A 13,645-nucleotide genomic window follows, 5' to 3' on the forward strand; every position below is an offset into this window, starting at 1 on the left:
AGCCTAGTCTACAGAGTGAGTTACAGGACAGCCAGTGCTACATAGAGAAAGCCTGTCTCCAAAAACCAAACAAGCAAAGTTATTAATGGAGGTTGGATAGATGGTTCAGTGGTTAAGAGCACTTGGCTGCTCTTGCCAGGGACCCAGGTTCCAGTCTCAGTGTGCCCATGATGGCTGGCTTACAACTAGTTGTTCGGGGTACCTGCCTCCATGACTTTCCCAGGTTCCACCGTGCAGAAGCAGGGCCTCTAATCGTGTCCTGTGAGGTGGTGCAGAGGAGAATGCTTTGTGTTCATGAGGTCCTGGAGTCTCTTTCGTCTGTCCTGGGACTGACTGCCATGACCGGTGCTCTGTGCCTGCCACTAGTCTTCTTACTTGATGCTTCTCTTGCCCCCACTGACCTTCTGTGTGGGTTTTGGAAGACACCTTTGGTCAGCCTGCTGTCTCTTCCTGCAGAAGTCACCCGACGCCAGCTTTTGAGTCATTCTCTTTGTTCTGGCTGGTCTTCATCTTCGTTTCTTTCAGTGGCATTTCAGTGAGCTGCCAGGGCTGAGTAGAAATGAGTGGACATGCTTTACCTGCTTTTCACTCTTCCATGTTTTCATGTGTCCATCAGGTTCTCAGTCCTGGGGGCTGCCCGGGATAGGCAGCTTTTCTAACATAGCCCCTAAAGTCAACGGAGTCTGAGGAGTGTGGGAGAGCTGTACCTGTGCCGCTGCTGACCGAGGCGTGCTCTGCACCTCTCCAGGGGCTGCAAAGGAATGAGAAGCATGCCGAGATTCTAACACAGTCTTGTTAAAGATAGGATATTTTAAAATATATACACTTTATATGCCATAGTAAACATTCAGAAAACAAAGGAGTATTCCATGAGATCATCTTGATGCATTAGAGCCCTACTTCCAGTCTCCGGGGGCTTGCTGAAGTTATTCTAGAAATTCTAGATATTTCCAGAGCATTCAAGCTTGTACTCTCCTGTCTTCCCTCACCTATTGTCTTAGACAGATGAGAGCCGATTATTCTATGACCCATCATTTCCAGTTAATGTAGCTTTGGGTGGTTGTATAGTAAGATATCTAAATCAACCCCAGCGTCTCCTGATCCATAGTTGTATCGGATTGCAGCTTGCAGTCTGGACGGCTGTAATGTCCAGTATATGAGGCAGCCATTTCTTCCCCTCCTCTCATTGTTGGTGGCTGTAGCTCATGCTTGAGAATAGCCTCTGTTGAGCAGAGACAGACAGTGGGTTGATTTTCTTGTTGTTTCTGTTATACATTCTGCATATCATCTCCCAACTAACTCCCTTTCAGTGACTGTTATATACATTAAAGATTTAGAATCTCATAAAGTAACTCTTCTTTTTCCCAGTGCTGTACTGATTTCTGCCATAGACATATTTTACCACAAGGTAATAGGCTCAGTGATCACAGAAGCTCATTTGAAAGTCACCATTTATTTTCTAAACAAACATTCCCGTGCTTCCCAATGCTAGGGCCTAAGTGTGGTGGTACTGACGGCATGAGGGGACATAGCGGATGACCTCATCCTGTGTGTAAAGCCTGTGACTCTCAGTCCACCAGTTCACTGTGGAAACATGACTGAACAGGATTAACAGGAGTAGGAAGAAGAGGCCTTGCTCTGAGAAGGGCTGGACCACCACGGAAACCTTGGAAAAGAGGTGTCTGGTGCCATGAAAAGTGAGGATAGGTGGGTCTCTGGCATTCATTCTGGGAGCAGCTAGAGACCAGCTAGCTGAGCCAGGAACAGAGCTGAGATGATGGCGTGTCCAAACCTGGATACTTGAGTCCTGAGAAGCTGTTTGTGTCACGGGAGGGCTTTGGACTTGTCCCAGGGAAGGAAGCCACATGGGGTTTCCACACCAAGAGAAGATAAAAGCAAATCTGTGACCAAGTGAGAAATGGGTTGGGAGCAGTGAACAGGGAGAGCAGCGAGGAGGCAGAACCTGAGCCCTGCAGATTTATACTCAGCACCAAGGGATATAAACTTCCACAGTGGACAGTTAGCTGGTCCTTGGAACTCAGCCACTATTTTATGACAATCTATGAAAAATTGCTCTGCGTCCCTGGTTATTGGCTTAAAATGTACTTTTTTAATTGAGATATTTATGTCTCCACATGAAGTTGTAAGAATTCGTTGGGCAGTGGTGGCACACGCCTTTAATCCCAGTCCTTGGGAGGCAGAGGCACACAGATCTCTGAGTTCGAGGCCAGCGCTGGTCTACAGAGCGAGATCCAGGACAGGCACCAAAAGTACACAGAGAAACCCTGTCTCAACAAACAAAACAAAAAACAACAACAACAAAAAAGAATTAACATTTCCCTTTTGCATTTTGCCCAATTTCCACCAATGTAGCTTTCTGGAAAGCTCTCACATCATCCTAGGAGATAGACATTGTTACAGTTCTACAAAACCCACACACACAGCAGCTTCGAGTGAGCTGGGAGCTATTAGGTCCAACTATGTGACTCTCATTTATTCAATTCCCAGAGCTCTCTGGTGAGGCTGGCAGTAAGTTTCCCAATACCTTTGTGTTTGCTGAACTGTTAGAAGGCTGAGGATGTGTGGATTCACACACTGTGCTTTTGAGTGCTGTTGCCTTGGCCTCTCTGACTTGCTTGCCGTCTTGATGTGAGTCTTTAAACTGTTAGGCAGTATTATGGGTCTAACTGATGGAGCTGGACTTTGAAATAGTATAAGGAAATAGGAGGCATGCTGTGTTCACTTATCTGTATTGCTCACATGATAGTGTGAAAGGGCGCTGTGAAATGGTAGTTTTATTGCAGTGACCAAAGGGCTTTGGAAAGTAAATGTCTTAGCTGATGTTAAAAGTAAAGACAACCTAACCTGTTACATGGACATTTAAGTTTATTGAAATAAGATGTAGATATCTCTGGGTCTGTCCCCCTCATCAGAGGCCATGAAGTTCAATGACTTCCTTCCTGTCATATAAAGTGACTCACTGAGTAGTATCTGACTTAGAAAATCTTGTCACAAAATGAATTTGACTAATAAGAAAAAAGTCAGCAAGACTGAAAATCATACAGGTTTCTCCAGAGACTAGATTTGCATAAAAAGAGCGTCTCCCCGGCCGGCTTGGTGACTCGGGTTTGGGCTGTGTGGGATCCAGAACAACGTGTGGTTACAAGTTGTGTAATGGTGGGTTGATGCGTTCGGGGTGGTTGACCCAAAACATAGCAAGTGCAGTCACATGGGTGTTGTTTTAGCAAATGACCTTTCTGCTTACATTCGTATGTCCTTGTTTTGCTTCCTTTAAATCCTTAAACTGTCTGATCAGTGTCCTGTGGCAGCTCTGCCTTTAAAATTCAGTTAATGTGACTCTTTGTGAATCAGGTTTTGAATTTCCAATTCATTTAACCTGTGTGAACAGCCCAGCTGTGGTCTGGGTGTGACTAAGCCACACAATGCAGTGTGTGTGAACAGCCCAGCTGTAGTCTGGGTGTGACTAAACCACACGATGCAGTGTGTGTGAACAGCCCAGCTGTGGTCTGGGTGTGACTAAATCACACAATGCAGTGTGTACTAACAGCCCAGCTGTAGTCTGGGTGTGACTAAATCACACAATGCAGTGTGTGTGAACAGCCCAGCTGTGGTCTGGGTGTGACTAAACCACACAATGCAGTGTGTATTAACAGCCCAGCTGTAGTCTGGGTGTGACTAAATCACACAATGCAGTGTGTATGAACAGCCCAGCTGTGGTCTGGGTGTGACTAAACCACACAATGCAGTATGCCTATGAACTTATTTAAGATGATGCTAGAAGTTTGCATTTTGGCAATTAGTGCAGCCAAGTAAAGAGTGAGGAGTGAGAAGTGACTCCGTTAGCACCTTGGTCACACCTGGCCTCCTCTCGTGGCTGTTGCAGAATTGACAACGCCACATGTTTACTGAGTTCCTTACTCACTAATATTAAAGTTTTAGTTTTTTGTTTTCCATCTCTTTAACTGGACAGTGATCTCTGTAATGCTTACATCCTTTCTCATTTCTTTTTGTATCTTGCATCTGGATTTCATAAATGCTTGATAAGTTGTTAAATTGTTAACTCATTTCCTGAAATCTGCTGTGTTGTGTCTTTTGGGCTTTTCCAGTATCTCAGTTTTTCCTTCACTTTTCACAACCCGCTGACCATCTCATTTGCTTTTGTTCTTTGCTGTAGACACTTCTCTTTGTCTGTTGGAAACCGGCTCTTGCTGCCACCTGGGGAGTGCTTGGGATGGGAAGCAGGATGCTCATATCTGCATCAGCACCTCAGCTCAGCCAGCCCAGCTCCCCACAACTGCACTGAGAGCTGTTCCATCACGGCTGAGTGTGTTAGGGACCTGCTCCAGTCTGTCTTCTGTTGCTGTGTTAAAACACTGAGCAAAAGCAACCTGGGGAAGCAAACGTTTCTTTGGTTTGTATTTCATGAGCGGGGTCCATCTTTGAGGGAAACCAGAGCTGGAGCCTGGAGGCAAGGGGTGAAGCAGGCCACGGAGGGGCGTGGCTTGCTGGCTTGCTTCATTGCTTGCTCAGCTACTTTCTTATACACTTCAGGGCCACTTGCCCAGGGGTGTCACTGCCTCCGGTGGGTTGGGCCCTCCCTTGTCAATCATTAATCAAGAAAACGTCCCACAGACATGTCCACAGGCCAGTCTGATGGAGGCAATTCCTCAGCTGAGTGCCCCTCCGTCTAGGTGACTCCAGTTTGTGTCAAGTGGACAAAAACTGCCCAGCATAGCAGCCTTTCTAGTGAGTGCTGTTATTGGTGGTGATGTAATAAAGCCTATGATTTTTATTGATAACATAGCTGTATAAATATTTTTTTAGTTAAGAAAAAGGTATGACTGGATCCAAATGTATAAATTATCCTTAGAGTTATTAAGATATAACACACTTTTATGTTTTAATCATAAAATATTCACATAGCCATGTAGTTGCAAATGATAATGATTCTTACATTTATTTTTAAAAAGAGTGCTTTTCTTTAAAAATACTTGGCTTTAGATAAACTTGATGTCTTAGTCGTTGTTCGGTTGCTGTGAAGAGACACCACCACCCAGGCAACACTTTCAGAAGACAACATTTAATTGGGGGCTTGCTTACCGTTTCAGAGGCTTAGTGCGTTGTCATCATGGCAGGAACATGGTGGCATGCAGGTGCTGGAGCAGTCACTGAGAACTACATCCTGGTCCACAGGCTGAGGAGTGAGGTGGAAGGAGAGGGGGCTTTTGAATCCTCAGAGCCCATCCTCTGTGACACACTTCCTCCAACAAGGCTATACCTCCTAATTCTTCTAATCCTTTCAAACAGTTCCACTCCCTGGTGACTAAACATTCAAACCTATGGAGGCCATACTTATCAAACCATCACACTTTACACCTCCTCCCCTGAAGTCAGAGAAGTGTGTGGTCTTGATGTGTTTAGTTCTTGAGTTTCTGCATCCTGTGGGTGAGACTGGACCAGTCAAAATGGATGATCAGGATTATTTGGGTGAAATGTCCATTAGGAGAATGCTGAATGATTCTGCTGATCATTTTGTTTGATGCATCTCAGCTAATGATATCAAGAAGTTCCTGATGCTGTGCCGGGGACCGAGGGATGTGCAGAGAGGGGAGTTCTGGCAGTTCCCAGCTCTGCCTGGTCCCCATTAGCCGTTGAATCCAGGCCGGTGGACATGCAGCTTCAACCACAGTCAGCAGTGCGCAGTGCACAGAGGTCCCATTCCGACCGCACTGCAAGCTAGATCCACCTGCTCTGGGAGGCGTTTCAGCTTTGTTTCTGTTGTGTGATGAAATTCCCTGACAAAAAGCAACTTGGAGGGGAAGAGTTTGTTTTAGCTCTCAGTTCTTGGTCAGTCCACTATTTTGGAAAGTCCAGATAGGAACTTGAAGCAGCTAGTCACCCCCACAGCAGGGGCAGAGAGAAAATGCCTGCCTGTCTGTGCTCAACGTCCTCTCTACACATACACAGTCCAGGAGCAAATTAATATAAAAGAATCGCCCACAGGCCACCTGAGCTAGAGTTTCTAGATCCTCTTCTCAAGTGATTGTAGATTGTGTCAAATCACCAATTAAAAATAGCCACCATAGTTTATGGCGTTTGGGTGGAGCATTGTTACCAAAGAGTCATGAATTCATTTAAACTGCACCCTCCCACACACACACCCCTCACACGTACACATACACATGCCACACACACACCCTACACACATACACACCGCCCACGCCCACATATACACACCCCACACACATACACACACACCACACACTACACACACACACACACACACACACACACACACACACACACACCCCACACACACATACACACACACGCCACACACACACACACAACTCCACACACACATACACACTCCACACACACTCACCACATACTCCACATACACACACCACACACACTCTCCATTTCCTTTGGCTTTGTCACAGGTCCTTAGTGTTGTTTACCCCCTCCCTCTGTTTCCTTCCCTTCTCCCTCCCCAGGCAAGTCCCTCCCCCCAGCCCATTTCCCGTCCATGGCACCTGTGTCCTGCTAGTCCTCAATAGAGCTCCCTCCCCTTTACTCCCTGGTTTCCATGGTTACTACAGATAATATACTCACATCTGAAGACTGGAGCTAGGATCTGTAGATAAGAGACTGTGGAGCCTCTGTCTTCCTGGGCGGGTAAATGCCAAGGAGTGGCTAGCCGGGTCATGTGGTAGATCTGATTTTAGCTTTTTGAGAATTGTCCACATTGATTTCCACAGTGGCTGCACCAGCTTGTAGTTCTATCAACAAGGAAGAGCAGCTCTCCTTTCCTGTATCCTCACTAGCATCTCTTGCCAGCCCTTTTCTTTTTTTTCTTCCTTCCTTTCTTTCTTCCTTCCTTCCTTCCTTCCTTCCTTCCTTCCTTCCTTCCTTCTCTCTCTCTTTCTTTTTTTTTTTTTTTGTTTCCTTTGTTTTTCAAGACAAGGTTTTTCCATGTAACAGCCCTGCCTATCCTGGAACTCTCTCTGTAGACTAGGCTGGCCTTGAACTCACAGAGATCCACCTGCCTCTGCATCCCAAGTGCTGGGATTAAAGGTGTGCGCCACCACCACATGGCTCTGTTTTCTTGATCTTAGTCATTCTACTGGGGTAAGATGAAATCTCAAAATGTTTTGATTTCCTTTTTCCTCATTGCTAAGGATCTTGAACACATTTCGAGATATTTCTTAGTCATTTTTATTTCTTTTGAGAACTCTCTGTTTAGATCCCTGGCTCGATTTTTAATTGGGTCATTTATTTTCTTGACTGTTTTGTGAGTTTTTGTATATTCTGGGTTTTAATCCTTTATTGGGTGAGTAGTTGTCACAGATTGTCTGCTCTGTGGCATTCTCTGGACTTGACTGATTCTTTTCTTTGCTATATGGAATTTTTAGTTTTGTGAGATCCCATTTGTCCATTCTTGGCCTTAGCACCTAGGCAAACGGAACCCCTTTCAGAGAGTGCTCTGCTTCACCGATACCCTGTGGGGTACTGGCTGTGTTTCCTTAGGTGGTTTCAGCATTTCAGGTTCCACATTTAGGTCTTTGATGCATTTGGAGTTGATTTTGTACAGTGTGATAGAAAGGCTCCCATTTCAGTCGTCTCCATGTGGACATCCACGAATTTGAGGAGTTGGGGGTCGTAAGAGAAGTTAGAGAGAGGGAAAGTGATAACTACAGCGTTCACATATGAGATTCTCAATAAAGAAATAAAGCAGAATCTGGTCATCCCAGAAGGAAAGCTTAAAGGCAGTAACTGTAAAGCGAGACTTTTCCACGCTTGGCAGCTGCCGCAGCGCAGACGGACTCCGTGTTCTTAGTTCTTTTCTTCTAGCGCTCACTCCCTATCTGCCTCCCTCCCAATGTTGTTAGAGCTCTTGAGTGTTTCCCACGGTCCTGCAGTCCAGGAAGCCCGATTACTCTGTACTGACAAATGGGAGGTAGGAACTGTGGTCAGTTTCCCACTGCCTTTACTTTGCCATAATCCTTCACATTGGATATTTAAAAGTCAGTTGTCAAATACACAGAGGCAGCTGCTCTTTGGGTCTCTGCCTTGAGAAGAGATGCATCCTTGGTTGTACTGCCTGGTAAACTGAGTCCAGAGATGCAAAATCCAGTGTTTATCTCAGGTGGTGTAGGTCAGTTGACACACAGATTCAGTGTCTGCGTTAGATTCTCTCTAAACTCACTGCAGAGTGTGGCGGCTTATCTAAATTAGACTCGGTTTCTGCATTTTCAGTATCCACCTCTGCTAGAAACATGTCTTTATAAGTTTACTGGTGTTCTGAGAAAGCGTCTCGTTGTGTTAGCACATAATTAGGGAGGTTTACTGAACGGGCAGCTGCAGCACATCTTCTTCATAATTAATGTATGATGCAGCTCAAACACTGGGAATAAGAAATTACTTAAGAGCATTATATTTTGCCACATTCATACGACTGGTCTGAGAAATTCAAGTTACTCTTTGTACTTCAAGTTATTCCTGCCCCTTGAGTTTCCGTGGAACTGTGGGCCTTGAGGGCCAGGGGCATCTAAACATTTCTTTTAATTCTGTGATCCTCAGTGAAGAAACAAACCCTTTTTCTTCATTTGTGAAGTGGAGATAATGAAAGCTAGCTACTCAAGATATTGGAAGGATCGAATGAACACATGGAGAAGCTTAGATGGGAGTTAGGAACATAACGTGTTTAATAGGTGTGCGCCGCCATAATAATCATTCATGTTTTGCTGTATAGGCATTGAACACAATCTGTACGTACTCCCAAGTCAATTGACATTTTATGTGGTGGGATTTGCTGTGCTGAAGATCCAATGTAGGGCCCCCAAACACACTAGGCAAACAGTGTACCACTGACCTACCAGCTTGCTCTTGATAAATTGATAATTTAAGACATTTTCCAGCTTCCATATTAGCAAGGGACTAGTTCATTTAATTCATGTAGGAGATAGTGATTGAATTTTTTTCCCATGGAATATACCTGGCACTTCAGAGATTTCAAAATCGTTCCTTCAGAAAACTACTTAAAATGATTACTGTAAAGTAGGAGAGGTAGTGTTGAGTGATGGCTAAAATGTGCTTGGACGTGATGCAGGAAGCTGGTTTTTGGAGGAGTGGTGCCCAGGGAACCTTACACTCCATGTGGAATCACACAGCATGTCTTTTGTTTTCCACAGGTTTCTGCATGTTTGTGCTGAGCTTGGTGAAGAAACACTACCGTCTGCAGTTTTACATGGTGTGTATCACAGCTTTGCAGAGCTGCACTCGCCCTTTTTCCTGTACCCGAAGAGATAGCAGTCGGATTAGCTAGTCAATGTCTTGCCTGAGCCCGGAGAATTTTTCAATTTTTTTTTTTTTTTGGTTCATTAGATTACAAAATATTGAAATTGAAAAGGTTTTGAGATTTAAGACATACAGCAGTCCCTAAAGCGATCCTGAAACATTTTTAAGTATTTTCAAAGAAAAAAAAATGTGATCTGTTTGAACCCCTTAATTGTGGGAATTCATCTCTGCGATAGTTGTTGAAGCCTGGCAGGTATGTGCCGTGTGGTTTTGTTGGAGTTGACCTTGGACACCGTCTGTTGGCATCAGCCTAGTGCAGAGCGTGTGCTTTCGTGGTCGTTATGGTCAGTCACAGGTCACCATTGCACTAAGATATCTTGTTGAGTGGAGAGTAGTAGTCTGTGTTTCCTGAGATCCATTACTTTACACAGTGAACTTCTCATCTTCCTAAAGCAGAGCGAGTGATGAGTCTTAACGGACAGTGCAGTACTGAGAGGTTACAAACTCTGGGTCAGCAAGACTTAGTTCAGATCAGATCATACTTCCCACTTGGGCTTTTCTTTAAGAAAACATTCTACCAATTATTATTGCTAAGAAATTTGTAGTATTTCCTACATTTCTAATTTCAGGTGATCCTAGAGTAAAATCTTAATGAAATCTAAAATCATCAAGACAGATTGGAAATAGTCTGATCTCCCATCAGGAACTTGGTTCTAGAATCTTTGTGAATAACAAACTCTATGTGCGCTTGAGGACCTTCTGTTTCCCTGTGGCCCACTTGTGTCCTCCTCTGCTCTTCAAATCATTCTAGTTAATTCCAAGACGTAACATAATCAAATCCTATGTAAATAGTTATTGCTTAGGGAACAATGGCAAGAAAAAATAAGTTTGTGCATTTTGATCCATGTATGTATGGCTCCTGAATGTGGGTGTAGGACTTACTGCATGTAGAGCACCAGCTCTGTAATATAATAGGGCCAGTTGCCTATTGAAAAAAATGTATTTTAAAGCAACTAGTACAAAGTACTTGGTTCCTTTAAATGTGTACCAGTAGAGTAGATGAAAACAACCGACATAAAATGCCGTGCTGAAATGAGAAATAGTGTTTAAGAGTAAATAAAAATCTAAATTATTTGAAAAGTCACTTCATAATTGCCAATCAAGTCTATCAGATGAGTACATAGAATGGCTGCTTTTGGCTCACATTCTGCCCACAGTAATTGTGCTGAAAGTCACTAAAACAGCCATCTCTCAGGCTGAGGGGAGGGGAGGGATGGTGTGGGGATGATGGTGAGGCAGACGGCACAGGACTTGGAAATTCTGAAATTGCATAATGTCATTGAACAGACCCAGAAAGATCAACTTTCAGCATGAAAAGGCAGGTGAATCCTGAGAGTTTTAAGCACTCAGAGTTAGAATAACTGTTTCCAGGAGAAGATTGTCAGGAAACTGAGGAAAGAAAGGAGCTTCCGCGTGCGAGCTGTGAAGCCTTCAGAGACTACCCCTGTTCTCCACACACCACAGCAACACTGTCAGCTCCTCACCAATTTAAATGGAGTCATCCAGGGTCGTGCTTTATTTCTCCGTGTTTCTAAAAACGTAATAGCGCGTCTCACTGGTATTAGCATTCCCTTTATGTACAAATGACAATCACTTTGCTAAACGTTTTCGTTATTTCAGGCTTTTAGTAGACAGTGTAATTTACTAACTGCACTTGTTTTGTTTGTATGACCTTATCTTACAAATTTTGATCAGAAGTCATGACAGAAAATTTGTGTTTCAAAATTGCTCTTGCTAATTGGCTGTCTAATTAGCTGTGTTTGCTAATTTTTGTGTTGTTGGGCTATTAACAGTTCGCATGGACCCATGTCACTTTACTGATAACCGTTACTCAGTCACATCTTGTCATCCAAAATCTGTTTGAAGGCATGATATGGTAAGGGATTATGTTGTTACGCTGCGTTCTGTTGTTCTGTCTTGCCCTTTAAACCCCCAGCACGGCAGGAGCTTTGCAGTTCCGCTACAACACGGGAACCACTTGCTGTATCCCATTAAAATTACCGAGTTTTACTTACTGTTTGACAACTGAGCACAAAATCCTTTATTAATGACTGGAAACCTTTCTTTTAGTTCCAAATAAAATGCAGAAAGTCTTCCTCAAGACCCACTTCCATTTTTAGATGCTAATAAGCCCCAGCATTACTTTTTAAGAAACAAAGGTTAGATGTTATTTACATGGAGTTTGAAAGTATGTGGCTTTCAATAAGTGGGTTGGATAAATGCCTTTTCTCTGGGTGACAGTTGGGTGGGTCCTGCTTCGCGTCTGGGAACAAGCAAGCTTCTAGACTGTGTATGTGCAGAGCTGTGTGCTCCACAGCACTGCAGACAGCATTTTTATTGATTAAAAGTTATCCAGATTAATAACTAGAGATGATCTGGAATGGAGAAAGACTTAATGAAGTTCTCTATCCAGGTGTATAGATGATGAAAATGAGGCTTCTCCCTTCACATCTATTGTGAAGTCAGCAAGTGGAATCTTCTACAGCTAACTGGAGTTTTGCCAGCATAAGTTTTGCCCTCCTGACAGCTTACCAAACTGTGCATGTGTTTGTGTGAACAATCTAGTTTAGGAATGGATGCCATATAAAACCTTTACATTGAGGGAGGAATGCTGCTTATATAAATAGGTTCTGCAAAGTTATCAGAGTTTGACACAGTCATGGGCTAAGATAGAACTGAAATTAATAATTTTCCTGAAAGAGAATTTGCATTAAGAGCTTCGTGTATAAGCTTGTCACTTTAGTCTCTGGCTGCACAAGTGACTTGTTTTGCATTTCCCAAGGCTGCTCTTCTTAAAAGAAATGATGATTTCTTGAAAGTTGTTCCTTATAAAATTACATTTTAAATGTTTGTAATTGGAGCACTTGGTTATTTCATAGTTTCCTTAGCAGGGTTCTCTAAGTGTCTTAGTTTAGTGGTGGGTTTTGTTACATCTCCTGGCTAACTGAGCGAGCTTGTGTAATACTTTCTGCTTCTCCTGGGCTGTGCTCTGCGCTGTCCACTGTGGGACCTAAAGGGTTGTCATGTGGGTTCATTCTGAGCTGTAAATTGTTTCATCACACAGACTTTTCTCTGCTAATGTTTTAAAGGTTCCTTGTTCCAATATCAAGTGTCATCTGCAATGACATCACTGCTTACCTCTTCGGATTTTTTTTTGGAAGAACTCCTTTAATTAAGGTAATGGGAAATGTTAGAAGGAAGCCCTTCCCATAGGCTTCAAGCCAGGCCACAGAACATTTCAAGCGTTTGCTGCTCTTGCACACTTTTGATTTCTAGGGCACCTTGATGTTCCCACATGCAGCAGCTTGCCACAGTGCAGGGCAGTGAGCTACTGTCTGAGGAGTTCACTCTCAGTTTCCTGTCAGGTGTTCAGTTGGGTCCTCCATGGGGTCGGACTCCATTTTCTTTCGATTGTGAGAACTCGTCTTTCTGCTGGTTTCTCCTCCCCGACAGTTGCTCAGTTCTTTAACCTGTTCCCAACATTCCCACGGCTCGCTATCCCGTCCTTCCCCAAAGTTCCTAAAAGAGCAAGGTGCACGGTCTCTGTGTACCGTCATCCAAAGACTCCCAAGTTCATTATAAATAAGAGACTGGGGGTCTGCAGCCAGCGGTAGGAAGTTGAGACAAGGGAGGAAAGCGCATTTGAACAGCCCCCTTGTTTGCCTTTGATTTGCTTCTGTGTATGGCTGGTGGAGGCAAGGACATGGATTAAATTATTCAGATTTCATTTTGGGTAAGAAAGAATCCATTTCTTCATGAAAAAATCCAACCTTTTCCTTTTTCCCTTTTCTTAGGACTGGTTTCGTTTTTTTTAAGAGCTTTTTATGTTGGGACTTGATGTTGGAGTCAGTTTCCACACTGAGCAGAACGTTTAATAGGAAGGAGTCTCATAAATATGTTCTTTGGCTGGGATGAAAGCAATTATATGGAGGAACTGGTGGAGTATGGATTAGCCTCGTGCTGTTGAGAGCGGTGTGAGGAAGTGAAGTGCTCCTGGGGAGTGTGCGGGTAGCCTGCCCCACAGGGTACTGCCATCAACTCTCCTCTAGTGGTTGGTCACACAGCACCAGGCCCAACTGCAGGGCTACTGGTGTGCAAATGTGGATCTCTGAAACGTCTCTGAAGCTGCTGCAGCAGAGAGCAAGACAGTGTATTCATGATGCTTGCATGGGCTGAGCTCTAAACCAACGTGCCTTGAGAGACTAAGACCTGTGCAGGAATCCTAGGGACTGGTTTTCAATACCTTTCAAGTGATTTCACCAAA

At 43.9% G+C, this 13,645-nt stretch overlaps 1 protein-coding gene across 2 annotated transcripts in view; it reads left to right on the top strand.

Moving 5' to 3' along the window:
- Cds1 (CDP-diacylglycerol synthase 1) overlaps positions 1–13,645 on the top strand; it is a 67,772-nt gene that overhangs the window by 40,261 nt on the left and 13,866 nt on the right. The window contains exons 6-8 of one of the 2 annotated variants that reach the window (XM_052735522.1): positions 9,216–9,274; positions 11,175–11,257; positions 12,471–12,558. In XM_052735522.1, the coding sequence (XP_052591482.1) occupies positions 9,216–9,274; positions 11,175–11,257; positions 12,471–12,558 (230 nt within the window). The remainder of the gene's footprint in view (positions 1–9,215; positions 9,275–11,174; positions 11,258–12,470; positions 12,559–13,645) is intronic. The other variant, XM_052735523.1, reaches the window with a different exon arrangement.

This window comes from Peromyscus californicus, unplaced genomic scaffold, assembly GCF_007827085.1.
Source record: "Peromyscus californicus insignis strain IS unplaced genomic scaffold, ASM782708v3 Scaffold_13__1_contigs__length_99412109, whole genome shotgun sequence".
In the NCBI taxonomy this organism is placed as follows: domain Eukaryota; kingdom Metazoa; phylum Chordata; class Mammalia; order Rodentia; family Cricetidae; genus Peromyscus; species Peromyscus californicus.